Here is a 27258-nt window from a genome sequence, read left to right on the forward strand (position 1 = left end):
AGCCACAAACCAACCACGTATAAAAATACTAAAAACTACACAAACTGTACTATAAAGCAATGGCTCATCCAACTTTCATCATTAAAAGAACTCCCTTTCAACTGGCTTAAAACATTAAAGCACTTCCCTTCAACTGGCATAAAACGAAAAAAAAAAAACTGCTTAAAACATTTAAGAACTTCCCTTCAACATTAAAGAACTCCCCTTCAACTATCTTGAAACTTTAAAGAACTCCCTTTCAACTGGCCCTGATTTATCATATTTCCAAGCAAAATGCTTCGTCCTAAAATGAAATTCAATCCTTCAAAGCTATCTTTAATCAACCCGCTAAACTTCTCGAAACGTGCTAAGGACACTCTGAAACTGTCTAAGCTTCCATAACACACCTATCGCCCATCAGTTAATATATACAATCTAATAACGCTAGTTTACCATCCACCCTGATCATCCACATGTACTTGTGTATTTCCCTCTTAATAAACCAGGTATTCCCAACACCAGTCGTTTTTAAACAAAACTCTGCAAGTTCACTTCTCCCTCATTCGTACATATGACTCAGTGATGCGGATATCATTACTGTCAACATACGGTGTCACAATTCTGTTATATTCAGTACAGTGCATTATAAGACTCCTGTGTCGCACACTGTCCAATAAAGTACAGTGCAATCTGCAAAGTTTTGAGAAGTACAGTGCAATGAAGAGCTCTGCAGTGCATCGTATTGTGAACCTTCTTCAAAAAAGATACAAAGCTTCTCACTAATAGCCTCTTAGCAAGGAGTTCGTCGATAGGTATAAATATTTATTCCTTTCTTATTAATTCACACTTTTTTCACATATTGTTCCTGTTGGGTAAAATAGCGTAAAATTACGTAGAGTAATGACATCACATGTCTTATGACATCATGTTTATATCTCCTTCTCTCGCTCAGGAAAATGTGACTATTGTTGACGAAGCGGCATACTGAAGTCTTCAGAACCTTTAGAATTTACGGTGAAGTCTTGGGTGTTTAAAGCTCAGGTTGTGGCACATGCTGAGGGTTGTCGAGGTGGTATAGGTGGCTGAAAACAGTTTATTTTAGGGAAGACAAGAGGAGGGTGAGCTGTGAGGACACGACCCGGTCGGGACATCAGAGACTATGGCTGAACAAGAGGCTGAGGATATCAACGTGCTTGTTAAGTTTATCACTAAACAGGAGCAGTAAGTACTAAATGGTCAGCTGCAGATTATATTAGGTTAAATTGAAGCCGTTACATGAATGTCATGATTTGATATTTCTACAAGTTTTATTACACACTTTACTGCATTTTGCTTTTGATTTACACATGGTCTTGTAGATATACTTTTTTAGTTGGCAGAATTTGATTGAGTGATATTTTATAACTGTTTTGAATATTTTGATAATTTATGATGGTTGTCACTACCAGCTCCTCAACATCCATACTAGTTGAGTTGGATTTATGACCATACATCACTTAAGTTGTGACCAGGAACAATACATGAAATTTATGTTATTTTATAATTATGGGAGAAGAGTACGTTTGGATAATACCTAACTTAGCAGTGTATCAGTTTAAAAACACATTTTAACTGCGAGATCCTCGTTCAACGTCTGTGGATTCGTTATGTGTGAATATAAGAATCTGAAAGAGGTAGGTAGTAGTTAGTAGGTAAACTTCGACCAGGGACACATATTATTTGTATCACCTGTCTGGGTATTGGGAGGGTTAGTGATGTCTGCACAGTTAGCCAGCATTTCGATGGTTAAGTTGCACTCCTCTGACCCCAGTTGCTCTCATTTCTTTCTGCTTCATCTACACATGTATTGGTGGGATTCTGTCCTCAAACATACACCCTCTTGTCTCATGCAACATTTAACAACACTGAACTTTCACAGCTCATACTTCATGATTATAGATTTTCTAGCAGTGAGCGATGTGCTGTAGCCCCTGACTTTTGGCATAGTGGTAGGAGAGTAGGTAGAAGTAGTAAGTAGGAATATTAGGCAGGAGCTTTAGGTAGAAACATTAAGTAGAATTGATAGATACAGGAATATTAGGCAGGAGCATTGGGTAGATGTTGGAGATTGCAACATTAAGTGGGAGAAGCCATTAGGAACATTAGGTAGAAGCCTTTGGAACCACTGCACTAGAGTTGCCTTTTGCTGGTGGCCTGTTTTGAGTGAGGCACTAAAGGCTAAAAAGTGGTACTCTTTTGCTGTGATCTCCCCTTTTAAAGGCATCCCTAGAGGGAACAGGCATCAGAGATATAGATAGATGGAAACTCTAAGAGTGGATCTTATCATTAGCACTATTATTTTTTGTCTTTTGAAAATAGATAACCCAGTAGCAAGAAGGGTTATGAAAGAGAGAGAAAAATGAGTTAATAGAAAGTGGACATATGTGTCTTAGCTTTGGTCATTGTTCATTTCTTTGTAATTATTGTCTGGTATTTGAATAAGGAAAGTTAGAGTTGGTGTTTGGAGCTTCATCACTGATTGTTATTAGATGCTACATAACCCAGTAGTGCAGTTATGAGGAGGAAAAATATGGTGTTAATAAAATATCAAATACCAATTGATAGACAAATAGGTGACTTGGCCATTAAGATGCTGCATATGATATGTAAGGTCTGGAAATGGGTTATTTTCATCATTATTGATAAGACTTACTTCAATAGAAATTGCCAAGTATCATTATGTTCGAGAGCGAGAGTGTTGTGCAGTGGACTTTGAAAATGTATTTCATGAAATATCTCAAAAACTTTCTTTCTTCCTTTGGTTTCCATATATATATATATATATATATATATATATTTCTTTTTCTTTTAAACTATACGCCATTTCCCGCGTTAGCGAGGTAGCGTTAAGAACAGAGGACTGGGCCTCTTTTGGAATATCCTCACCTGGCCCCCTCTGTTCCCTCTTTTGGAAAATTAAAAAAAAACGAGAGGGGAGGATTTCCAGCCCCCTGCTCCCTCCCCTTTTAGTCGCCTTCTACGACACGCAGGGAATACGTGGGAAGCATTCTTAATCCCCTATCCCCAGGGATAATATATATATATATATATATGTATATATATATATATATATATATAGATATATATATATACATATTTGCCATTTCTCGCGTTAGTGAGGTAGCATTAAGAACAGAGGACTGAGCCTTAGAGGGAGTATGCTCACTTGGCCCTCTTCTTTGTACCCAGGGATAATATATATATATATATAAAAATGTATATAATATATATATAGATATATATTATATAACATATTGCCATTTCTCGCGTTAGTGAGTAGCATTAAGAACAGAGGACTGAGCCTTAGAGGGAGTATGCTCACTTGGCCCTCTTCTTTGTACCTTCATTTGGAAAATTCAAAATGGGAGGGGAGGATATCCAGCCCTCCACTCCCTCCCCTTTTAATCACCTTCATATATTGTATATATATATATATATATATATATATATATATATATATATATATATATATATATATATATATATATATATTATCCCCAGGGATAGGGGAGAAAGAATACTTCCCACGCATTGCCTGCGTGTTGTAGAAGGCAACTAAAGGGGACCGAAGCAGGGGGCTAGAAACCCTCCCTTCCTTGTATTTTAACTTTCTAAAAGGGGAAACAGAAGACAGTGGATTGAACCAGGGCATGTGAAGCGCCTGGGGTAGACTATGGAAAGTTTTGTGGGGCCTGGATGTGGAAAGGGAGCTGTGGTTTCGGTGCATTACACATGACAACTAGAGACTGAATTCCTTCTACCTTTCTAAGGCTCTTGCAGCACTCTGAAAGCTGGCCACATCCATTGGTTGGGACTGCAGGTTGTAAAGGGTTATGATGTTATGTGTGTATCTATGTTCATAGAGTGCAGGGCATTTGTTTTATAAATGCTCAGTGTCTTCTTTATGTTAGTTGCATCATGGACATGAAATGTCTTAGGGTATGTTGAAAGTGTTTGTAGTATTTTAGTGATGAGTGAGTCTGGGAATGTGTTTTTGGACAGGTGTATGTCTGGTGGGCTGCAGTCAAAGACTGAGTTAGGAGGTCATGTGTTTAGTGCTTGTTGGATTATTTTGGTACGTTTATGTTTTGTCATTACTATACATGTTGGGGGTGGAAGGGATCTATATGTAAAGCTTACTGGAGTGTGAGGGAAAGTTGAGCTTTTTGGTTCTACCTGGGATTGGTGGTCAGTTATAGGGTGGTCTAGATGGGAGGGGTCTAGTGCTATTGCATAGAATTGGGTGCAGGCATGTTGAGATTGGTCTGTATTTGAAGGATCTTTGTTTCATTGTGAAGGTGTTTAGTGTTTGTGGTTGCTATTTAGCCAGTGATTGTTTTGAATGCACAATTTTGTGTGGTTTGCAGGTTTGTAATGTCTGCTTTTGAGAGGGTGGAAGACTAGACAGGTTAGGCATAGTTTTAAGTGAATTACTACATCATAGTTCTTAGATATATTTTTCAGGGTAAATTTACTGTCATTTTATGCATCAGTATAGTGTTAAAACACTAGACTTAGATGACTCTACTTTCTAAGATATTTCTAAAGGTACTGATATTATTCTAATGTAACTTCATCATAATTCAGGTATGCTGTTTCTGGGGCATCTGTATCAGTGCAGGCTAGCATCACTTCTGCTGGACTTAATAAAGTTATCAGGGCTTTCAATAGACAGGGTAGGTAATTTATTGTATCTATAATTTTAAAACTGTTAGATGAATATATATATATATATATATATATTCTTTCGTCTGTTTCCTTGCACTACCGTGCTGATGCGGAAGACAGCGATTAAGTATAATAGATAAATATATATATATATATATATATATATATATATATATATATATATATATATATATATATATATATATATATATATATATATTTATTATACTTAACCACTGTTTCCTGCTTTAGCGAGGTAGCGCAAGGAAATACAGAATAATGGCCCAACCAACCCACATACACATGTATGTACATAAATGCCCACACACGCACATATACATGCATATACATTTCAACATATACATACATATACATACACAGACATATACATATATATGCACATGTACATATTCATACTTGCTGCCTTCATCCATTTCCATCGACACCCCGCCACACATGAATTCATCGTAAAGAGACTTTTTTCTTTAAGTCTCCAGAATGGAATGATTGTTTTGCACTGTTGCCTTACAATACCATTTAGCTTATAAGATGTTTTTTACATTCTCTAAAATCTTTTAACATATAACTGGTTTTTATTGTACATTCTGTAATTTCTCTGAAGGTTGTACCAATTGTTTTATTGTTTTTTAGGTAGGTAAGTGTTTGATAAAGTTTCTGTGAAATGAAAGTGGTAGACTTGTGCTTATCTGTATTTCATATAAACACAATTGTTGATATTTACACGGGATCAGATCAGGCATTAACATCAAAGAATCTTTTAAACTGTATGCTCATGCTTTATTGTTGATTGCAGGCTCGGTTGAAAAGAAGGATCTTCCTCAATTTGAGTTCATTGTAAGTGGACAACTTCTGATTGGGAGTCTGAAACAGAGGCTAGAGGAATGTGGAGTGAGCTTAGAGTCTGTGGTAGAGATTGAATACATTGAGAAACAGCCACCACCTACCCCAAAGGATTCACTTCATCATGATGATTGGGTAGCAGCACTTCAGTGTAGTGATCAGTGGTGAGTTCGTATGGCATGATGTTGTTTTGCTGAGGGTGTGTATGAGGGCTGAAGTAATCCCCCATTCGAATAGACTAACTTGGGGAACTAAATGGGTGATTGATGGTCCATTATAAGCCAAATTAACGTACGTCTTAAGTTTTTCCATGGAACCTTAATGAATGAAATATGAACAATTGTAACGGAAACTACCTTATTCCTTTGAGCCTGGAAGTTTTCAGGGAGTAGCAAAGACGAATTTGAATCAGAAGGGAATAGCTTTAGGGTCACATGGAGACATATGAATCACCTACTGGTCAGAAATAGAGTTTGCTTGAGGAGAAAACTAATATCCCCATGTTTATGATGCTCAGTGATTTTCAGCTTTTCACCATTGCTGAGGTGTTTCCTGGATCTTTTAGGACATAAAACACTGATCACACTTTTAACTGCCATTATTTCATACAAAAAGACAGGCCTTTGTACTAAAAGAAAACCAGTTTCATAAAAATGTACGCACAGTGTTTTTATGTGTTGACCAAATGGGTGCTTATTACATATTGGTGAGCAGTGACCAAGCTTTCGTATTTCAGCTTGAAATTTTTACCCAGATTAGCTTTGTATGTGGAAATGCATAAAAGATACTACACCATCAAATTATTGTAAGTCAGTGTAAAAATATGTGTACATGTGGAGAGAGAGCAATGTTTGTTGGTGAGATAAAGGAAAATGTACCTAGGTGATGTGCAGCATTCTTTTACATGTGCTCCTGACACCCATCATCACAGATTGAGGTTGGGAGTTAATGAACTATTCCACTACATATCAAACTCAGCCCAATGGGTCCTTAACTTACCAGACTAAATTTGTGATGCTTTGGACTTTCATCATTGTGTCTATTAGATCCCAAACTTGAGTCTCATAGGATCCAAAGGGACCATTTGAAGTTGGATTCCACTACATTGAAGTCTGTTAGAACAGGGGTGTAATGTATGTACTATATTGACATATAGAAATAGTGGACACTGCTGATATTGCACTAACTGATGATGCATGTGTTATATATCTTGTGACTTACTGTTTTAGTAAATGGAAATATTCATTATATTGTGTGATTCATCCAAGGGTTTAAAATTGTTCTGCTGAATAGCTTATACTTCAAATGAGTATCTTCATTTCATGAAAATGACTGTGAAACAAGCTTTAGAGAACCAGTTTAAGAATACCGTACTCTGTAACTATCATGTGACAGTGTTGTTGATGCATAGTCAATGATGATGATTTAATGCAAACTTTTTTAATTTTTTGCTTTTTGATGATGAATCACATTGTACATAATCCTATGCCATCCTCCTAATATTGCTGTTTGCAGCTTTTCAAAGCAAATGTTTTGAAAATCTCTCAGTGAACATCTTGTAGATATTTGAGATCAGGACTTCCTTAAGACCTCTTATTAATAATCACTAATTTCAGCATTTTTGCAGGAAGATTAAATGCTTGCATATATTGCAGGTTACTGACAGGTTGTTATGACAATACACTGCACCTATGGAATGTTGAAGGCCTTGCAGCTGGCCAGGGAGATCGTGCTCACACACTCACCATCCCAGCACATAGAGCACCTGTCAAGGCTGTTACCTGGGTCCACACGGAATCCCCTACAAAGACATTTATTAGGTGAATTCTGTGCTCTTTTTTATTATATGACTTCAAGTCTGAGATCAGATATAGCTGCACCAGCCACCCACTCCCACTCCTCTTATTCGCCTTCCCTCCTGTTTTACTTTTCCAAAAGAAGGAACAGAGAAGGAGGCTAAGAGAGGATTTTTCCCTCTAAGGCTCATTCCTCAGCTCTTAATGCTACCTCACTAATGTGGGATAAGGCGAATATGTATGAAAAAAAAAATGTATTTATTTATGTATTATACTCTGTCGCTGTCTCCAGCATTAGCAAGGTAGCACAGGGAAACAGATGAAAGAATGGCCCAACCCACCCATGTACACATGTATATACATAAACGCCCACACTTTTCAACGTATACATACACAGACATATACATATATACACATGCACATATTCATACATGCTGCCTTCATCCATTCCCGCCGCCACCCCGCCACACATGAAATGACACCCCCCCTTTGTGCATGCCAGGTAGCACTAGGAAAGGACAACAAAGGCCACATTCATTCACACTGTCTCAAGCTGTTATTTTTAGTGCACCGAAACCACAGTTCCCTTTCCACATCCAGGCCCCACAAAACTTTCCATGGTTTACCCCAGATTCTTCACATGCCCTGGTTCAATCCATTGACAGCACGTCAACCCCGGTATACCACATCATTCCAGTTCACACGATGTGGTATACTGGGGTTGACGTGCTGTCAATGGATTGAACCAGGGCATGTTAAGCATCTGGGGTAAACCATGGAAAGTTTTATGAGGCCTGGATGTGGAAAGGGAGCTGTGGTTTTGGTGCATTACACATGATACACTCCATATATATGGAGTGTGTGTGGCGGGGTGGTGATGGGAATGGATAAAGGCAGCAAGTATGGATATGTACATATGTGTATATATGTATATGTCTGTGTACTTATATGTATGTATATGTTGAAATGTATATGTATGCATATATGCATGTTTGGGTGTTTATTTATATACATATGCCTGTGGGTGGATTGGGCTATTCCTCGTCTGTTTCCTTGTGCTATCTAGCTAACGTGGGAGATGGCGGTAAAGTGTAATAAAAGAAAAAAAATCCCTGGGGGTAGGGGAAAAAGAATACTTCCCACATATTCCCTGTGTGTCATAGAAAGTGACTTAAAGGGGAGGGAGTGGAGGGGCTGGAAATCCTCCCCTCCTGTTTTTAATTTTGCAAAAGAAGGAACAGAGAAGGGGGCCAAGTGAGGATATTCCCTCTAAGGCTCAGTCCTCTGTTCTTAATGCTACCTTGCTAGCATGGGCATTGGCAAATGTGTATAAAAGAAAAAATGTTTCTCCCCCACATGAATGCTCTCCATCCCTAACAAAGCATTAGATTAAACCAGAGCTCACTGGGAGAATTGTAGGGCATACCTTAAGACAACTTCCAGTCTCATATAAAGAGGCTTTCAAATTGATCCTTTCCTTAGGAGTGGCACTTTAAGAGGATGTTTTTGCTGCCAGAACCAGTGGATGGTTTCTTCTCTTTATATTTAGAACATTGGCAACAGTTGCCATTTTGCTAGATTAGAATCAGTTGAACCAGGTTTATTTTTTTCCCTGCTCACCTCCTGAGCTTACTCCTATAGCTATTTGGTTTTCAGGGGTTAATAACGTTAGTATCCCCAAGTGGGACAAGTAACCCTTGTGCCATAGACTTCTTCAGCTTTTCCATTTGCCTCAGTTGATCCTTCAAGTTCTCCTGAGTTACCTTTGCCATGTTGTAAGGTCCCATCTTCAAAATATTGGATTCTAGAATTTATGCATAGATAATTGTCACATACTTTTACAGGCAGAAGTTTACATACTTAACGATGACTTTTTACATAGCCCTCATTGGTCTACTCAAAGATGGTTCCAATGAATGATTCTTACGACTTAAAAGTTACGAAAGCCATATGTGTAGATTTTCCCTTGCCTGTTTATTGATACAGTGGTTAAATTGATGAGAACTACTATTGATGTTTGTGTAAATAAATTATACATTTCCCTTTTCCATAGCCAGAGGTTGAACCATTATGTGACATTCATTTTTTCATTTCATTTCAAGCTAGAAGTTTCAGTTTTCTAAATTATTTCTTACATTTTTCATATGTATATATATGTATATGTGTGTGTGTGTGTGTATGTGTGCGTATGTATGTGTATGTATATATATATATATATATATATATATATATATATATATATATATATATATATATATATATATGTATGTATATATATATATATATATATATATATATATATATATATATATATATATATATATATATATGTATGTATATATATATATATATATATATATATATATATATATATATATATATATATATATTATATATATATATATATATATATATATTTTTTTTTTTTTTTTTTTTTTTTTTTTTTTATACTTTGTCGCTGTCTCCCGCATTTGCGAGGTAGCGCAAGGAAACAGACGAAAGAAATGGCCCCCCCCCCCATACACATGTACATACGTCCACACACGCAAATATACATACCTACACAGCTTTCCATGGTTTACCCCAGACGCTTCACATGCCTTGATTCAATCCACTGACAGCACGTCAACCCCTGTATACCACATCGCTCCAATTCACTCTATTCCTTGCCCTCCTTTCACCCTCCTGCATGTTCAGGCCCCGATCACACAAAATCTTTTTCACTCCATCTTTCCACCTCCAATTTGGTCTCCCTCTTCTCCTCGTTCCCTCCACCTCCGACACATATATCCTCTTGGTCAATCTTTCCTCACTCATTCTCTCCATGTGCCCAAACCATTTCAAAACACCCTCTTCTGCTCTCTCAACCACGCTCTTTTTATTTCCACACATCTCTCTTACCCTTACGTTACTCACTCGCTCAAACCACCTCACACCACACATTGTCCTCAAACATCTCATTTCCAGCACATCCATCCTCCTGCGCACATCTCTATCCATAGCCCACGCCTCGCAACCATACAACATTGTTGGAACCACTATTCCTTCAAACATACCCATTTTTGCTTTCCGAGATAATGTTCTCGACTTCCACACATTTTTCAAGGCTCCCAAAATTTTCGCCCCCTCCCCCACCCTATGATCCACTTCCGCTTCCATGGTTCCATCCACTGACAGATCCACTCCCAGATATCTAAAACACTTCACTTCCTCCAGTTTTTCTCCATTCAAACTCACCTCCCAATTGACTTGACCCTCACCCCTACTGTACCTAATAACCTTGCTCTTATTCACATTTACTCTTAACTTTCTTCTTCCACACACTTTACCAAACTCAGTCACCAGCTTCTGCAGTTTCTCACATGAATCAGCCACCAGCGCTGTATCATCAGCGAACAACAACTGACTCACTTCCCAAGCTCTCTCATCCCCAACAGACTTCATACTTGCCCCTCTTTCCAGGACTCTTGCATTTACCTCCCTAACAACCCCATCCATAAACAAATTAAACAACCATGGAGACATCACACACCCCTGCCGCAAACCTACATTCACTGAGAACCAATCACTATATATATGGAGATGAAACAGTCTGAGTAGTAAATAGGTGACCAGTCCCACCGCGGCAAAAGCAGCAGCAAGAAGTGTCAGAAGAGCACGGTAGCTAGCTTCTGTACCCACGGGATTTGGAAGAGGAGGAAAAGGAAGAGGAAGAGAGCGAAGCTAAAGCCAGCCCAACGGGCGAGGGCGTGGGCCTTACGCCTGACTTGAGCCTTGTTGACAGCATCCACCAGCGGCTGCGTCACCGTCTCACACTGGCTGCTGTTCAGCCAATGGCGTTCCAGCAACTCGTAGAGAGTCAAAATTTCTTCATTTACCATCTCCAACGTTTCTTTATGCTTCTGCCGAGGGGCTCTTGGGGATGAAGACCCATACTATGTTAGTCGCTCCTTGGTTGAAGATGACTGCAATGTATGTGAATCTCTGGAAAAGGTGGACCGACTGAGTAATGCATCATCGGATGTTGTGTCTGAAGATTACTTGAAGAATGATATTCCCTTTATTGTCACGGATGCCATGGATGATTGGCCTGTCATGAATACTGAGCACTTCTGGTTTGACAACATTACAGAAATGTACCTGAGTGAGGAGTTACGTGGCATATATCCTTGTGAGTTGACCTCTAACCTCCGCTTACGTCCTGATGACTTGAGAGGGTTCCTAAAGAAAATTCATAATCCAGATGTACACCGCTGGTATGGTCATTGGGAGAAGTGTAATAAGAAGGCTGCAAAGGCCTTACGGCAAATCTACCGGCGCCCATACTTCATTCCTCATATGGTTGACTTCTCTGACTCAAATTGGGTCATCATATCCTCAGACTTTAAGGGCAAAGTATATAAAGAGGTGGACTTTCAAACAGAATTGTTATGGGTAGCTCAAGTCCGAGGGTGGAGCCGCATAAGGTTGGTTCCTCGGGAACCATGTGATCATTTCTGTCCTGAGCTACTCGATACTATAACTGAAGGACAAATGGTTGTGGTAACAAATTTATTATGGAAGTTTGAGTACATCCCAGGAGAGCACACTGACAACTTGGCTGTGGGTGTTGGTGGTTTTTGGAATTAAGATTTGTGCTGCATAGAGATAAAACTGGGGGATAGGGGAGAAAGAATACTTCCCACGTATTCCCTGCGTGTCGTAGAAGGCGACTAAAAGGGAAGGGAGCGGGTGGCTGGAAATCCTCCCCTCTCGTTTTTTTTTAATTTTCCAAAAGAAGGAACAGAGAAGGGGGCCAGGTGAGGATATTCCCTCTAAGGCCCAGTCCTCTGTTGATAACGCTACCTCGCTAATGCGGGAAATGGCGAATAGTACCCCGGTATACCACATCGCTCCAATTCACTCTATTCCTTGCCCTCCTTTCACCCTCCTGCATGTTCAGGCCCCGATCACACAAAATCTTTTTCACTCCATCTTTCCACCTCCAATTTGGTCTCCCTCTTCTCCTCGTTCCCTCCACCTCCGACACATATATCCTCTTGGTCAATCTTTCCTCACTCATTCTCTCCATGTGCCCAAAGCACTTCAAAACACCCTCTTCTGCTCTCTCAACCACGCTCTTTTTATTCCACACATCTCTCTTACCCTTACGTTACTCACTCGATCAAACCACCTCACACCACACATTGTCCTCAAACATCTCATTTCCAGCACATCCATCCTCCTGCGCACAACTCTATCCATAGCCCACGCCTCACAACCATACAACATTGTTGGAACCACTATTCCTTCAAACATACCCATATTTGCTTTCCGAGATAATGTTCTCGACTTCCACACATTCTTCAAGGCCCCCAGAATTTTCGCCCCCTCCCCCACCCTATGATCCACTTCCGCTTCCATGGTTCCATCCGCTGCCAGATCCACTCCCAGATATCTAAAACACTTCACTTCCTCCAGTTTTTCTCCATTTTATTTTTTTTTTTTATTATACTTTGTCGCTGTCTCCCACGTTTGCGAGGTAGCGCAAGGAAACAGAGGAAAGAAATGGCCCAACCTCCCCCCCATACACATGTATATACATACGTCCACACACGCAAATATACATACCTACACAGCTTTCCATGGTTTATATATATATATTATCCCTGGGGATAGGGGTGAAAGAATACTTCCCACGCATTCCTCGTGTGTCGTAGAGGGGACGGGGGTTGACGTGCTGTCAGTGGATTGAATCAGGGCATGTGAAGCGTCTGGGGTAAACCATGGAAAGCTGTGTAGGTATGTATATTTGCGTGTGTGGACGTATGTATATACATGTGTATGGGGGTGGGTTGGGCCATTTCTTTTGTCTGTTTCCTTGCGCTACCTCGCAAACGCGGGAGACAGCGACAAAGCAAAAAAAAAAAAGATAGTAACACTATTGATTTTATGATAGTGCCTTTCAAGTACCTCTTTCTGTGGACTTTGATATAAATTTGTCAGGCCATTTGTAAAATAAACTTCTCCAGTCTTTTTTAATGAGATCAGTTACCTCTTTCCCTCAGCATATATTGAGTTTTGTAAAGTCTTAAGCCTGGCACAGTCTAGTAGTTTTTCTGGCAGTTTTAACTCATTTACATTGTCTAATAAATTCTCTTTTCCCCAAACCCATGGGATCTGGAGGGATAGTTGGTAAATTACACATTGTCTGGACACAAGAATCTTCTTGTTTTTCATGATAAGCAAGATCTTATGGTTTAAGAAAAACCCAAACTCAGATGTTTTTACTTCAGAGAGCATCATGTCTTTTGCTTATTTATAATTTTTGGACTTCATTGGAGATTAATGAGGAAATTGTCTGTTTTGTATCGTGAAACCTTGAAACCTTTGTCTGTGAGAAATATACCTACATGTATAAAGAGACTTGGTATTGGCTCAACCTGGGCTTTACACAAGAGCACATTATGAATGGAAAATAGCCAGCCTCCTTTTTTTAGTCTTCTTCAGGAATCTCTCTCAGGAGGGATTCAAGAGAAGGGGTCTTTTGCATTATTCATCCACCTTCATAAAACAGAGCCATAGTTTAAACATGGTGGACCTTCCCTTTGTTGCTCAAGTACTTCTTCCTTCCAAAGACTTAGTTTCCACTACTCCTGTAATTCACCAGTGAATTTTTTTTTTTTCTCCCGCGTTTGCGAGGTAGCGCAAGGAAACAGACAAAAGAAATGGCCCAACCCACCCCCATACACATGTATATACATACGTCCACATACGTAAATATACATACCTACACAGCTTTCCATGGTTTACCCCAGACACTTCACATGCCCTGATTCAATCCACTGACAGCACGTCAACCCCGGTATACCACATCGATCCAATTCACTCTATTCCTTGCCCTCCTTTCACCCTCCTGCATGTTCAGGCCCCGATCACACAAAATCTTTTTCACTCCATCTTTCCACCTCCAATTTGGTCTCCCACTTCTCCTTGTTCCCTCCACCTCCGACACATATATCCTCTTGGTCAATCTTTCCTCACTCATTCTCTCCATGTGCCCAAACCATTTCCAGAAATCCTCCCCTCCTTGTATTTTTTAACTTTCTAAAATGGGAAACCAGTGAAAATAGCTTGATTACTTTCGTGATTCTGGTTCTTGAAAAATTCTTGAAAAAATGTTTTTCTTACCCTATTCTGTTATGTGGGTATGCTTTTATTTTTGTGCAGTTTGCTGGAAAAGAGAAATTTACATTTTGAAATTTTAAAAACCTTTCAGTCCAAGGTATTATCCTGCAAACATATTTTCTTGTTTTTCTTGCCTTGTCCCGATTTCCCCTCTATTCCTTTGATGGCAGCCATGGGTTGGCTCTTCAACCTGAGGATAAGTGAACTCTGGTCAGGAGTGGATAGGTTAGTGATATCAACCCTGTGGCAGTTGCTCATTGGCATTATGTTGTTTGCTGACAAGACTTTGCCTCAGATAGAAAAGGTTTTACAAATTTCAAAACCAACATTTTCCTTCTAAGTCATTATTTTGGCCTTATATCAGACTTTTATTTGGGGTAAAACAGTTTTAGGAAAAGAGCTTCACAAGTTGAGAGAACTGTTTAGAATAAACTTACAAGAATGTAGTGTGTGTCACTCAAATTATGAAAATGATTAAGTTTGATTTTTGTTTTACTTACATGTTTGGCAAAACCAGACTCTTAATCATATGACAGGATGGTGCTGATATGCGAAAGCTTTCATTTCACCAAGACCATGTCAAAAGAAGAATCTCGTAGGTGGTTATCTGTAGGAGAAAAATTCCTGAAGATGCTTGTTCACGAGTTGGTTACTTTAGAGTTTTCACCTAAGTAGAGTCTCCTCCCCAAATGTTAACTTTGATACAACTACATGGATGAAGGGAAAGAGAGGTGTTGCCCAAAATTTCAGCTAGAGACAAAGAAAAGATTGAATTCTCATGTACCCATCATTCTTTGCATACCCAGCCACCTTACCCTTGGAAAGCTTACACTGATGTAAATACCTGGTGAAGTCTTTGGGAGTCCTCTACCCCAACTGGTGAAGTCTTTGGGGGTCCTCTACCCCAACAACCCAGGCTAGGCCCAGGCTGTTGGGATGGGTCATTGGTTGACTGAGCTGTTGGAAGTTGCAGGTCACATAGACCCCAGAACTGAACTGGCCTGGTACACTTTGTATGTATCTGTCCTGAGCACTCTTAAACTTCTTTGTGCATTCCATAGTATTTTTGATGATAGCAAGCAAGGTGTTGAAGATCTGAGCCCCTGACGTTTAAGGTGTTTTCTTTTTTTGTGTGTATCGCTCCTTTAGATTTCAGAGGTAGAATTTTGCAAAGTCTTCCATGCTTGTCTTGGCAGTAGGAGTAGGATGCAAAGATGGGTTCAAAACTTAAATTATTGAAGTGTGAAATTTAGAGAAATGACATTGTGGGTAGTGCTTATGGGTAGAGCTGTTACAGATGATCATATCAGTGTTTTTGAGTATTTTTCACATTGTCCCAAAGACATTATGGTAATTGTACATAAAGCTTGACTTTGGCTTTCTTTTTATATGTTTACATGTCTCACTAATACCAGCTTATTGTATTTGACACCTTATAGGAGAACCTTATGTGTGAAATGCTAGTAAGAATCCTCAACCGAAAACATCCCGTTCACAAGCTCAATTTTTTATCCTCCATTATTTTTATGTCTTTTCTCTTATGTGCTTCATTGTGCTTGGGCTCCTCTGTATCATAGTTTATTATTTTACTTGTCCTCCATAAGACTGTAAAACAGATCCACCTTATACAAATAGGTATAGATTGAAACTTGTACTTTAATATTAAAGATTTGACCCTCATCGTGGTTCATTATCTAAAGGTCTTACCAATGATATTTTTTACAGTACTTCAATAGACCAGACAGCAGTTTTGTGGGTTTGGAAGAGTGATACTAACACTGTAGAATGCGTGAGTGAGTGCCACGGCCACACTCAGAGTGTTGAATGTGTAGCTGTAGATTCCACACGCCAGTTTTTTGCAACAGGCTCATGGGACAACATGCTTAAGATCTGGTCTACAGGTAAGTGTATTTCATAGTATGTATTATCTACTTTGTAGCAATAAGATTTTTGTATATAAGATTTGATAATCATTTACCTAATCTTTGTACATCATATGCATTTGTATGCACCTCATTCCAGCTGCTTCGTGTGTCCTGTTTCAGTCCATTTACATTTCACACTTTATACAACATCACTCCAATTCACTCCATCACTTGCGCACCTTCACCTTTCTGCTTGTTCAAGCCTCAAGCAATCAAATCCCCCCACCCCCCTTTCCGTCTCCTGTTTGGTCTCCATGTCCACTTCACTCTAACATATAGCCTCTTATCAACCTTTCCCTGCTCATTCTATCTGTATGTCTAAACCATTTCAGCACACCTTCAACAGATCTTTTAAGCACATTTCTGTTATTACCACACCTGTCTGTTACTACTTACTCAGTCAGCTGCCTTACTCCACATATTGTCCTCAAACAGATGTATATCTGTTTATCTATCTATCAGTCTGTATTTCTCTATCAGTCTGTATCTCTGATGCCTATTCCCCTCAGGAACTCCCTCAAGGGGATGGCCACAGCAAAAGTCTCCATTACTGGTGAACTCAACTGCTGCCTCCTATCCTTTAGTTCCTCACCCTTAACAGGAACTGGCAGAGAGCAACTTTAGTGCAGTGTTTTTGAAGGCTCCTACCTAATGTATTTACTGAATATTCCTACCTAGTACTTCTTCCTAATGTTCCCACTTAGTGTTCTTACCTACTGCTTCTACCTAAACATATATTTTTTTATACATGTTTGCCATTTCCCACATTAGCGAGGTAGCGTTAAGAATAGAGGGCTGAACCTGAGAGGGAAAATCCTCACTGGGCTCCCTTCTCTGTTCCTTCTTTTGGAAAAGTAAAAACTGGAGGGGAGGATTTCCAGCCCCTATTCCCTCCCCTTTTCTTTTTTTACCTAAACATATATCCTCTTTCTCAATCTTTCCTAACTCATTCTCTCTATATGTCCAGACCATTTCTCAATCTTTCCTAACTCATTCTCTCTATATGTCCAGACCATTCCAAAACACTCTTTTTCTTACTACACATCTCTCTTACCCTTTCATTACTTACTCGATCAAACCACCTCACACCACATAATGTCCTCATACATTTCATTTCCAACACATCCACCCTCCTCCGTACAACCCTGTCTGTAGCCACTCATCCACCATCCTCCATACAACCCTATCTATAGCCTATGCCTCGCAACCATATAACGTTACTGGAACTACTATTCCTTCAAACATACCCATTTTTGCTCTCCGAGATAACTTTCTATCCCTCCACACATTCTTCATTGCTCCCAGAACCTTCGCCCCCTCCCCTACCCTGTGACTCACTTCTGCTTCTATGGTTCCATCCGCTGCTGAATCCACTCCTAGATATCTGAAACACTTCACTTCCTCAAATTTTTCTCCATTTAAACTTACATCCCAATTAACTTGTTCCTCAACCCTACTGAACCTAATAACCTTGCTCTTATTCACATTTACTCTCAACTTTCTCCTTTCACACACTTTTCCAAACTCAGTCACCAACCTCTGCAGTTTCTCACCTGAATCAGCCTCCAGAGCTGTATCGTCAGTTAACAACAACTGACTCACTTCCCAGGCCCTCTCATCCATGACAGACTGCATACTCGCCCCTTTCCAAAACTCTTGCATTTACCTCCTTAAGCACCCCATCCATCAACAAATTAAACAATCATGGGGACATCACACACCCCTACCACAAACTGATTCACTGGTAACCAGTCACTCTCCTCTCTTCCTACTCATACACATGCCTCACATCCTTGGCAATAACTTTTCACTGTGTCTAACAACTTACCACCTTCTCCATATACTCTTAAAACCTTCCACAAACCTTCCACATCTCTATCAACCATATTATATGCCTTCTCCAGATCCATAAATGCTATATACAAATCCGTCTGTTTTTCTGAGAATTCTGACATACATTCTTCAAAGCGAACACCCGATCTACACATCCCCTACCACTTCTGAAACCACACTGTTCTTCCCCAATCTGATGCTCTGTATATGCATTTACCCTCTCAATCAATACCCTCCCATATACTTTCCCAGGAATACTCAACAAACTTATGCCTCTGTAGTTTTAACACTCATCTTTATCCCCCTTGCCTTTGTAATGTGGCACTATGCATGCATTCCGCCAATCCTCAGGCACTTCACCATGATCCATACATACATTTATCATACATAATCACTGTTGTCCATGTCAGTGAGGTAGTGCCAGGAAACAGACAAAGAATGGCTCATCCACTCATATACACTTTTTTTTTTTTTCGCTGTCTCCCGCGTTTGCGAGATAGCGCAAGGAAACAGACGAAAGAAATGGCCCAACCCACCCCCATACACATGTATATACATACGTCCACACACGCAAATATACATACCTACACAGCTTTCCATGGTTTACCCCAGAGGCTTCACATGCCCTGATTCAATCCACTGACAGCACGTCAACCCCGGTATACCACATCGCTCCAATTCACTCTATTCCTTGCCCTCCTTTCACCCTCCTGCATGTTCAGGCCCCGATCACACAAAATCTTTTTCACTCCATCTTTCCACCTCCAACTTGGTCTCCCACTTCTCCTCGTTCCCTCCACCTCCGACACATATATCCTCTTGGTCGATCTTTCCTCACTCATTCTCTCCATGTGCCCAAACCATTTCAAAACACCCTCTTCTGTTCTCTCAACCACGCTCTTTTTATTTCCACACATCTCTCTTACCCTTACGTTACTTACTCGATCAAACCACCTCACACCACACATTGTCCTCAAACATCTCATTTCCAACACATCCATCCTCTTGCGCACAACTCTATCCATAGCCCACACCTCGCAACCATACAACATTGTTGGAACCACTATTCCTTCAAACATACCCATTTTTGCTTTCCGAGATAATGTTCTTGACTTCCACACATTCTTCAAGGCTCCCAGGATTTTCGCCCCCTCCCCCACCCTATGATCCACTTCCGCTTCCATGGTTCCATCCGCTGCCAGATCCACTCCCAGATATCTAAAACACTTTACTTCCTCCAGTTTTTCTCCATTCAAACTTACCTCCCAATTGACTTGACCCTCAACCCTATTGTACCTAATAACCTTGCTCTTATTCACATTTACTCTTAACTTTCTTCTTTCACACACTTTACCAGACTCAGTTACCAGCTTCTGCAGTTTCTCACATGAGTCAGCCACCAGGGCTGTATCATCAGCGAACAACAACTGACTCACTTCCCAAGCTCTCTCATCCCCAACAGACTTCATATATATATATACATATATATATATATATTATCGAGGATGTAAGGCATGTGTACGTGTAGGAAGAGAGGAAAGTGATTGGTTCTCAGTGAATGTAGGTTTGCGGCAGGGGTGTGTGATGTCTCCATGGTTGTTTAATTTGTTTATGGATGGGGTTGTTAGGGAGGTAAATGCAAGAGTCTTGGAAAGAGGGGCAAGTATGAAGTCTGTTGGGGATGAGAGAGCTTGGGAAGTGAGTCAGTTGTTGTTCGCTGATGATACAGCGCTGGTGGCGGATTCATGTGAGAAACTGCAGAAGCTGGTGACGGAGTTTGGTAAAGTGTGTGGAAGAAGAAAGTTAAGAGTAAATGTGAATAAGAGCAAGGTTATTAGGTACAGTAGGGTTGAGGGTCAAGTCAATTGGGAGGTGAGTTTGAATGGAGAAAAACTGGAGGAAGTGAAGTGTTTTAGATATCTGGGAGTGGATCTGTCAGCGGATGGAACCATGGAAGCGGAAGTGGATCATAGGGTGGGGGAGGGGGCGAAAATTTTGGGAGCCTTGAAAAATGTGTGGAAGTCGAGAACATTATCCCGGAAAGCAAAAATGGGTATGTTTGAAGGAATAGTGGTTCCAACAATGTTGTATGGTTGCGAGGCGTGGGCTATGGATAGAGTTGTTCGCAGGAGGATGGATGTGCTGGAAATGAGATGTTTGAGGACAATGTGTGGTGTGAGGTGGTTTGATCGAGTAAGTAACGTAAGGGTAAGAGAGATGTGTGGAAATAAAAAGAGCGTGGTTGAGAGAGCAGAAGAGGGTGTTTTGAAATGGTTTGGGCACATGGAGAGAATGAATGAGGAAAGATTGACCAAGAGGATATATGTGTCGGAGGTGGAGGGAACGAGGAGAAGAGGGAGACCAAATTGGAGGTGGAAAGATGGAGTGAAAAGGATTTTGTGTGATCGGGGCCTGAACATGCAGGAGGGTGAAAGGAGGGCAAGGAATAGAGTGAATTGGAGCGATGTGGTATACAGGGGTTGACGTGCTGTCAGTGGATTGAATCAAGGCATGTGAAGCGTCCGGGGTAAACCATGGAAAGCTGTGTAGGTATGTATATTTGCGTGTGTGGACGTGTGTATGTACATGTGTATGGGGGGGTTGGGCCATTTCTTTCGTCTGTTTCCTTGCGCTACCTCGCAAACGCGGGAGACAGCAACGAGGTATAAAAAAAAAAAAAAAAAAAAACATACATAAACGTCCACATACGCACATATACATATCCACATATACACATACAAAGACATTACATACATACACATGTACATATTCATACTTGCTTGCCTTCGTCCATTCCTGTCACTACTCTGCCCCACAGGAAAACAGCATCGCTATCCCCTGCTTCAGCGAAGTAGGGCCAGGAAAACAGACAGAAAAAGACCACATCCATTCACACTCAGTCTCTAGCTGTCATGTGTGATACACCAAACCCACAGCTCCCTATCCACATCCAGGCCTCACAGACCATTCCATGGTTAACCCCAGATGTTTCACATGCCTTGGTTCAGTCCATTGACAGCACATCATCCCCGGTTTATGACATCGTTCCAATTCACTTCATTCCTTGCATGCCTCTCACCCTCCTGTATCACTCAAAATTTTTTCATTCCATCCTTCCACCTCCAGTTTGGTCTCCCACTTCTCCTTGTTCCCTCCACCTCTGACACATATATATGCTCTTTGTCAGTCTTTCCTCACTCATTCTCTCTGTATGTCCAAACCATTTCAACACACCCTGTTCTGCTCTCTTAACCATACTCTTTTTATTTCCACACATCTCTCTTACCCTTACATTACTTGCTTGATCAAATCACCTCACACCACATATTGTCCTCGAACATTTCATTTCCAACACATCCACCCTTCTTACAACCATATCTATAGACCATGCCTCACAACCATCTGACATTGTTGGAACTACTATTCCTTCAGACATCCCCATTTTTGCTCCCTGAGATAACATTCTCCCCTTCCACACACTCTTCATCGCTCTCAGAACCTTCGTTCCCTCCCCCACCCGATGACTCACTTCTACTTTCTTAGTTCCATTTGCTGCCAAGTCCATTCCCAGATATCTAAAACACTTCACTTCCTCGAATTTTTCTCCATTCAAACTTGCATTCCAACTAACTTGTCCCTCAACCTTGCTGAAGCTAATAACCTTACTCTTATTCACATTTACTCTCAACTTTCTCTTATTATGAAAGTACTTTGAGATACCATGTGTTGACAGGTAACAAAGGTACTGAGGAGGAAGAGGAGGAACAAGACAAGAAGAGAAGACGAGCTATTAAGCCTCCAAAGAAGGTAAGTTACTTTGCCATGTTTAATATATATCAGAAAATTCACAGTTGATACATCTACCAGTAGTTTGAGGAGAAAAGGAAGGAAGTAGGCACTTGGTATAAAGAAGAATTGCAGAGAAAAATCAAAGGGCAATATGATACTCTTTCACTGAAGATTAAGTTGGAATGAGATGAAATTCATAATGAGAGAACATGCCAAAAAATTAGTTGACCAGCTTAAAAAATCAGCAGAAACCCATGGTTTTGAGAACCCCTGTAGACCCAAAGACTGTTTAAGCAGATGCTTTGGATTCGGGATGAAGCTACAATTCCAAGGATCACACTGGCACAAGGTGATGATTAGTCACATTCCTACCTTGGCTTCCTTAAAGTCAGTTTATTTGTCTGTCTGTCTATATCTTTGATGCCTGTTCCCTTTGGGAGCTCCTTCAAGGGGGTGGCCATGGCAAAGGGTTTCCATAAGTGCTGAACTTCAATGCAGCTTCTTAGCCTTTCGTGCCTCGCCCTTAACAGGCCATTGGCAAAAGACAACTTTAGCACAGTGTTTTCAGAGGCTACTACCATATGTTCCTACCAGATACTTCTACCTAATGTGTATACCCGATATTCTTGCACAGTGTTCCAACCTACTACTCCTACCTAATGCTCCCAGCCAATGCTCCTACCTTCTTCTTCTACCTAATGTTTCTACCTAAAGTTCCCGATTGACATTCCTACCTAATACTTGTCTTTCCTGCTCCTACTATTTTGCCAGAAAGGCAGGGCTAGCACAAAGCACTCACTGCAGGAAAATCTAAAGTTGTGAAAATTAAGTTGTGTGAAGTAAGGTTTGTCAAGTGCTATTTGTGACAAGGATAGATTGTATGTTTGTGGACAGAATACCAATATCCACGTGTGGGTGAAGCAGAAAGAGAAGACAGCTACTTGGGTCAAAGGAGTGCAACTTGACAGCCACTGAAGTGCTGGCTCACTACGCAGTCATCACTAACCCTACCAATGCCCAGGTTGATAGTACCAGTAATATAACTCCCTGGTCATTGCTTGCTTATCGACTACTGCAGTGTATTGAAGTGTTAATCTTACAGTTTTACATCAAGTGTATATGATGCCTCATAAGGTTAATGACTATGGCATCAAAAATGACAGTAGGAACTGCAGCTTTCAAGTGATTCTTGTCTTTGCCTTGAAAGCCCATATCCTTATTTTTTTTAAGTTTCAGTCCTGTCATAACTAGGACTAGACTAGTGTCATAATATATTGAAATGTGTGAACATAGATCGTTTTTTCCTTTAACAGAGTCTAGAAAATGTAATTTTCAAACTGACACATTTTCAGGGTTTAGCAAGTATAGAAATTAATCTGTAGTGAGCAAAATATCCATGGTGCAAGAGAATATTACAGATATGCCAGTCCCCTTTCCCCCACATCATATTTTCAAGATCAGACTTGAGTCCTACTGCTTTTTTCAGTACATTCACATCCAATAACCCCTTTTGCTTACCTCTAAATATGTGCATAATCCTTTTAATACCTGTTGACCCCCAACCCCACTCACCCATTTGTATGCTCTCTCTCTCTCTCTCTCTCTCTCTCTCTCTCTCTCTCTCTCTCTCTCTCTCTCTCTCTCTCTCTCTCTCTCTCTCTCTCTCTCTCTCTCTCTCTCTCTCTCTCTCTCTCTCTCTCTCTCTCTCTCTCTCTCTCTCTCTCTCTCTCTCTCTCTCTCTCTCTCTCTCTCTCTCTCTCTCTCTCTCTCTCTCTCTCTCTCTCTCTCTCTCTCTCTCTCTCTCTCTCTCTCTCTCTCTCTCTCTCTCTCTCTCTCTCTCTCTCTCTCTCTCTCTCTCTCTCTCTCTCTCTCTCTCTCTCTCTCTCTCTCTCTCTCTCTCTCTCTCTCTCTCTCTCTCTCTCTCTCTCTCTCTCTCTCTCTCTCTCTCTCTCTCTCTCTCTCTCTCTCTCTCTCTCTCTCTCTCTCTCTCTCTCTCTCTCTCTCTCTCTCTCTCTCTCTCTCTCTCTCTCTCTCTCTCTCTCTCTCTCTCTCTCTCTCTCTCTCTCTCTCTCTCTCTCTCTCTCTCTCTCTCTCTCTCTCTCTCTCTCTCTCTCTCTCTCTCTCTCTCTCTCTCTCTCTCTCTCTCTCTCTCTCTCTCTCTCTCTCTCTCTCTCTCTCTCTCTCTCTCTCTCTCTCTCTCTCTCTCTCTCTCTCTCTCTCTCTCTCTCTCTCTCTCTCTCTCTCTCTCTCTCTCTCTCTCTCTCTCTCTCTCTCTGTATTCCTGATGACCAATCATTACATTACTTGACAAGCCCCTCACCATTTTTTTTGTGTATCTCAGGGACTCTGTGCCTCGCCTTGTTGTGGGCTTTTGTCTGTAACTAGAACCTCCATCATAAAGAAAAAAAATTGCCTCATCATCTGCTCTTGTATTCATATCCCTTATCACTTATATTTGATCCCTTTTATCAGAACTGCCAAAACACACACATTAGTCATATCTTTTCAAAAAGCATTCTTTTCTTCATTTATTCTTCTATCAGGTTCATAAGCACCAGTTAGTAGCATTCTGACCAGCATTACCTTGAACTTAATTCCATACACTATTTAATGGGTCCTCAGCTCCTCCTTCATCAGAATTGCTATCCCTTTCCTTCACTGGTACCCTCTCACATAAAGAAATTGATTAACACGAAAACATTTTGTTTCATTTTCAGACTCCAATTACCACACTGGCTGGTCACAGTGAGAGTGTAGGTGGAGTTGTCTGGACAGGGGTAAAAGAAGTGGCCACTGCTTCTTGGGATCATTCACTTCTTGTTTGGGATATTGATATTGGAGGTGTAAAGTCTCAGATCATCGGAAACTGTGCATTCTTTGCAGTGACATGGTCACCCCTTAACCGTACCCTCTTGACTGGATGTGCAGACAGATATATAAGGATGTATGATCCCCGTATCACTGGTAAGTCATAATTTGTCAGTAGAATTAAATATTGCGTACTCATGATATAGGTTCTGAAAAGAAAGTTAATCATATATCAAAATATTGTCTTAAGATTTGTTGTATCACTGTAAATGTTAAATCCATTTAACTCATTCTTGGGATTTGGTAGATTTATTTTCCTGATTCACTTATTCTGATTCCAGTGTTTACCAATCCTTGTAAAGATAGTTTTAGGTAATGAGGTGCTTTTAACTTCATTAAACTACAATTTATATTGTAGTAGTTTGTTTTACTCCATTCACACAATATTTTTAATTTTTTTCCCATTAGTTGTATTTGATAATTAAAGAATGCTTTTAATTAGATGATTGTTACCCAAAATACTTTTTTTAAAGCTTTCAGTACCAGACTTTGGTTGTTTGCATTATATTTGCTTCTTGCATTCTTATCTTTCTTCACCCACATCAGTTGACACTCAGTAATCAAAACAGTTGCCAAAGAATTTTTTATTTGTTTAGTTAAGCTGACTTACAAGTAAATTTTCTGCGCAGGATGTTTTTCTTTGAAATGAAATAATAAGTAGAAGAGTGTTTAAGCCAGAAGATTTTGATAAATTGCAAATAACTTTAATAATTTATTGCATTTATGAATAAACTTGATTAAGCTGTCTAAGTGCAAGCTGATAAAAATTTTGGGTAAATATATATAGCCAAATGCATTTGATGATATCAGTGGATTCCAGTCAGTTTGGCTTATGACAGACTGACATACAGCATTTGTTTAATTTCAATTTTGATCTTTTTTTCTAGTTATATAGATTGTAGGTATGTATGTGTATAGTTTCTTTACATTTGAAATACAAATGGTTCGTTTTACTTCAAAATAAATTTTTTGCCTTTTCTGTTATCTAGCTTTTTGCTGCATATGCCTCAGGGAATCTTTTTCTTATCTTTTCATACCAGAGGGTTCTGTTGTGCAGCAAAAATTTACTTCGCACACGAAATGGGTTCCAAGTGTGAAATGGAGCACAACGAAAGAGCATCTTTTTGTATCTGGAGGGTATGACAATGTCGTGAAGCACTGGGATTTCAGAAGGTAAAATCATGTTGACATGTTTGACATACAAGTATGCTAGCAGGTAATCCATCTAAATCAGTTCAACTCAACGGAACATAAATTTTCAGTGCATGTTGTAAAGTATTCTTATGTAAACTGTATGCACAGCACATTTAGTTTAAGGTAGAATCTTGAGTTCACTGGGTTTTTTTTATGGGCAGTTAGAATATGTAATGATAAGTGCTTAGAGGGAGAAAACAGTATATTGTTGAGGTGTTCAAGAAGTTATATTTTCTTGAGGGTTTTTTAATTAAACTCAAGAAAAAGGTCCATAGTATAATGGAAAGATACAGAGAGCAATGTTGAAAGCAACTTGGGTTCATGAGTATAAAACTGATCCAGTTTTGAGGAAGGCCTCGGGTATGAATAGAAGCTTACAAGAAATAGGAATTGACATTGCTGCTTCTTCAGAGGTGATATACTGAAAGTGAAAAGTGGAAGTATCAGCAAGGATAGTGTGGTGTGTGGTATACCTTTTGTTGGATGTCCAGCCATATATAGCAGGGAAACAGAACGAAGTTTGGCTAAAAGTATGAGTGAAAATTGAGGTGATGTATGTTATTGTAAGACAATCGAATGCACTTGATGCCTGTGTAGATGACATGGACATAAGTGATTAACCTAACTACAGTAAATGTCACCATCAAATCCACTTCCAGTTCCATGGAAGTGGAAGTGGCACATAAAACCTATGAATTGATAGATTTTGATTGATAGCTTTCTAATTTTCTTTGTTGCATATTTCAGTCCCAAGGCACCCCTGTATGATCTCTCTGGTCATGAAGATAAGGTTCTAGTTGTGGATTGGTCACATCCAGATTACATCGTTAGTGGCTCATCAGATTGCACAGCAAAAATTTTCTCAACTGAGGAGAAGCAGTAAAGCACTAGCAAAACTTAGGTGTTGTATGATTTTTCATTTATTAAATAAAAGAGTGCTGTTACTTTCTTGAGTTTGATTTTTTTTCACCTTGTTGCAGATGAATGCATTCAATAATTTTTTTATGTAAGAATCTGATGACCATGTTGGAGCTGAGATTATTTATTTGCAAAAAAAAACGTGTTTTCTTTCACAGGGATATCAAAGAAACTAGAACCTATAAAGCTGATATTCTTTGTATAGTATTACCCATTCACCT

At 39.9% G+C, this 27258-nt stretch overlaps 2 protein-coding genes across 2 annotated transcripts; both read left to right on the forward strand.

Moving 5' to 3' along the window:
• Nucleotides 1-331: 331 nt before the first annotated feature.
• LOC139746660 (ribosome biogenesis protein WDR12 homolog) lies at nt 332-27063 on the forward strand. The gene is made up of 10 exons (XM_071658104.1): nt 332-791; nt 932-1200; nt 4606-4694; nt 5501-5711; nt 7203-7367; nt 16236-16411; nt 22002-22075; nt 24775-25021; nt 25966-26098; nt 26867-27063. The coding sequence occupies exons 2-10, from the start codon at nt 1139-1141 to the stop codon at nt 27000-27002; spliced, it is 1293 nt and encodes a 430-aa protein (XP_071514205.1). The 5' UTR covers nt 332-791; nt 932-1138; the 3' UTR covers nt 27003-27063.
• LOC139746443 (uncharacterized) lies at nt 8653-12028 on the forward strand. Its single transcript, XM_071657695.1, has 2 exons — nt 8653-8670; nt 11199-12028. Exons 1-2 carry the CDS (start codon nt 8653-8655, stop codon nt 11970-11972), a joined length of 792 nt encoding a protein of 263 aa, XP_071513796.1. The 3' UTR covers nt 11973-12028.
• Nucleotides 27064-27258: the final 195 nt, after the last annotated feature.

This window comes from Panulirus ornatus, chromosome 65 (genome assembly GCF_036320965.1).
Source record: "Panulirus ornatus isolate Po-2019 chromosome 65, ASM3632096v1, whole genome shotgun sequence".
Taxonomy (NCBI): Eukaryota; Metazoa; Arthropoda; class Malacostraca; order Decapoda; family Palinuridae; genus Panulirus; species Panulirus ornatus.

Bases quoted from the DNA above. Each gene is read 5' to 3' on its own strand.
- LOC139746660 (XM_071658104.1), top strand. From the start codon at position 1,139: ATGGCTGAACAAGAGGCTGAGGATATCAACGTGCTTGTTAAGTTTATC. The intron at 7,368-16,235 runs GTGAATTCTGTG...TATTTTTTACAG, and splicing joins CCTACAAAGACATTTATTAG to TACTTCAATAGACCAGACAG. The intron at 25,022-25,965 runs GTAAGTCATAAT...TTTTCATACCAG, and splicing joins GTATGATCCCCGTATCACTG to AGGGTTCTGTTGTGCAGCAA.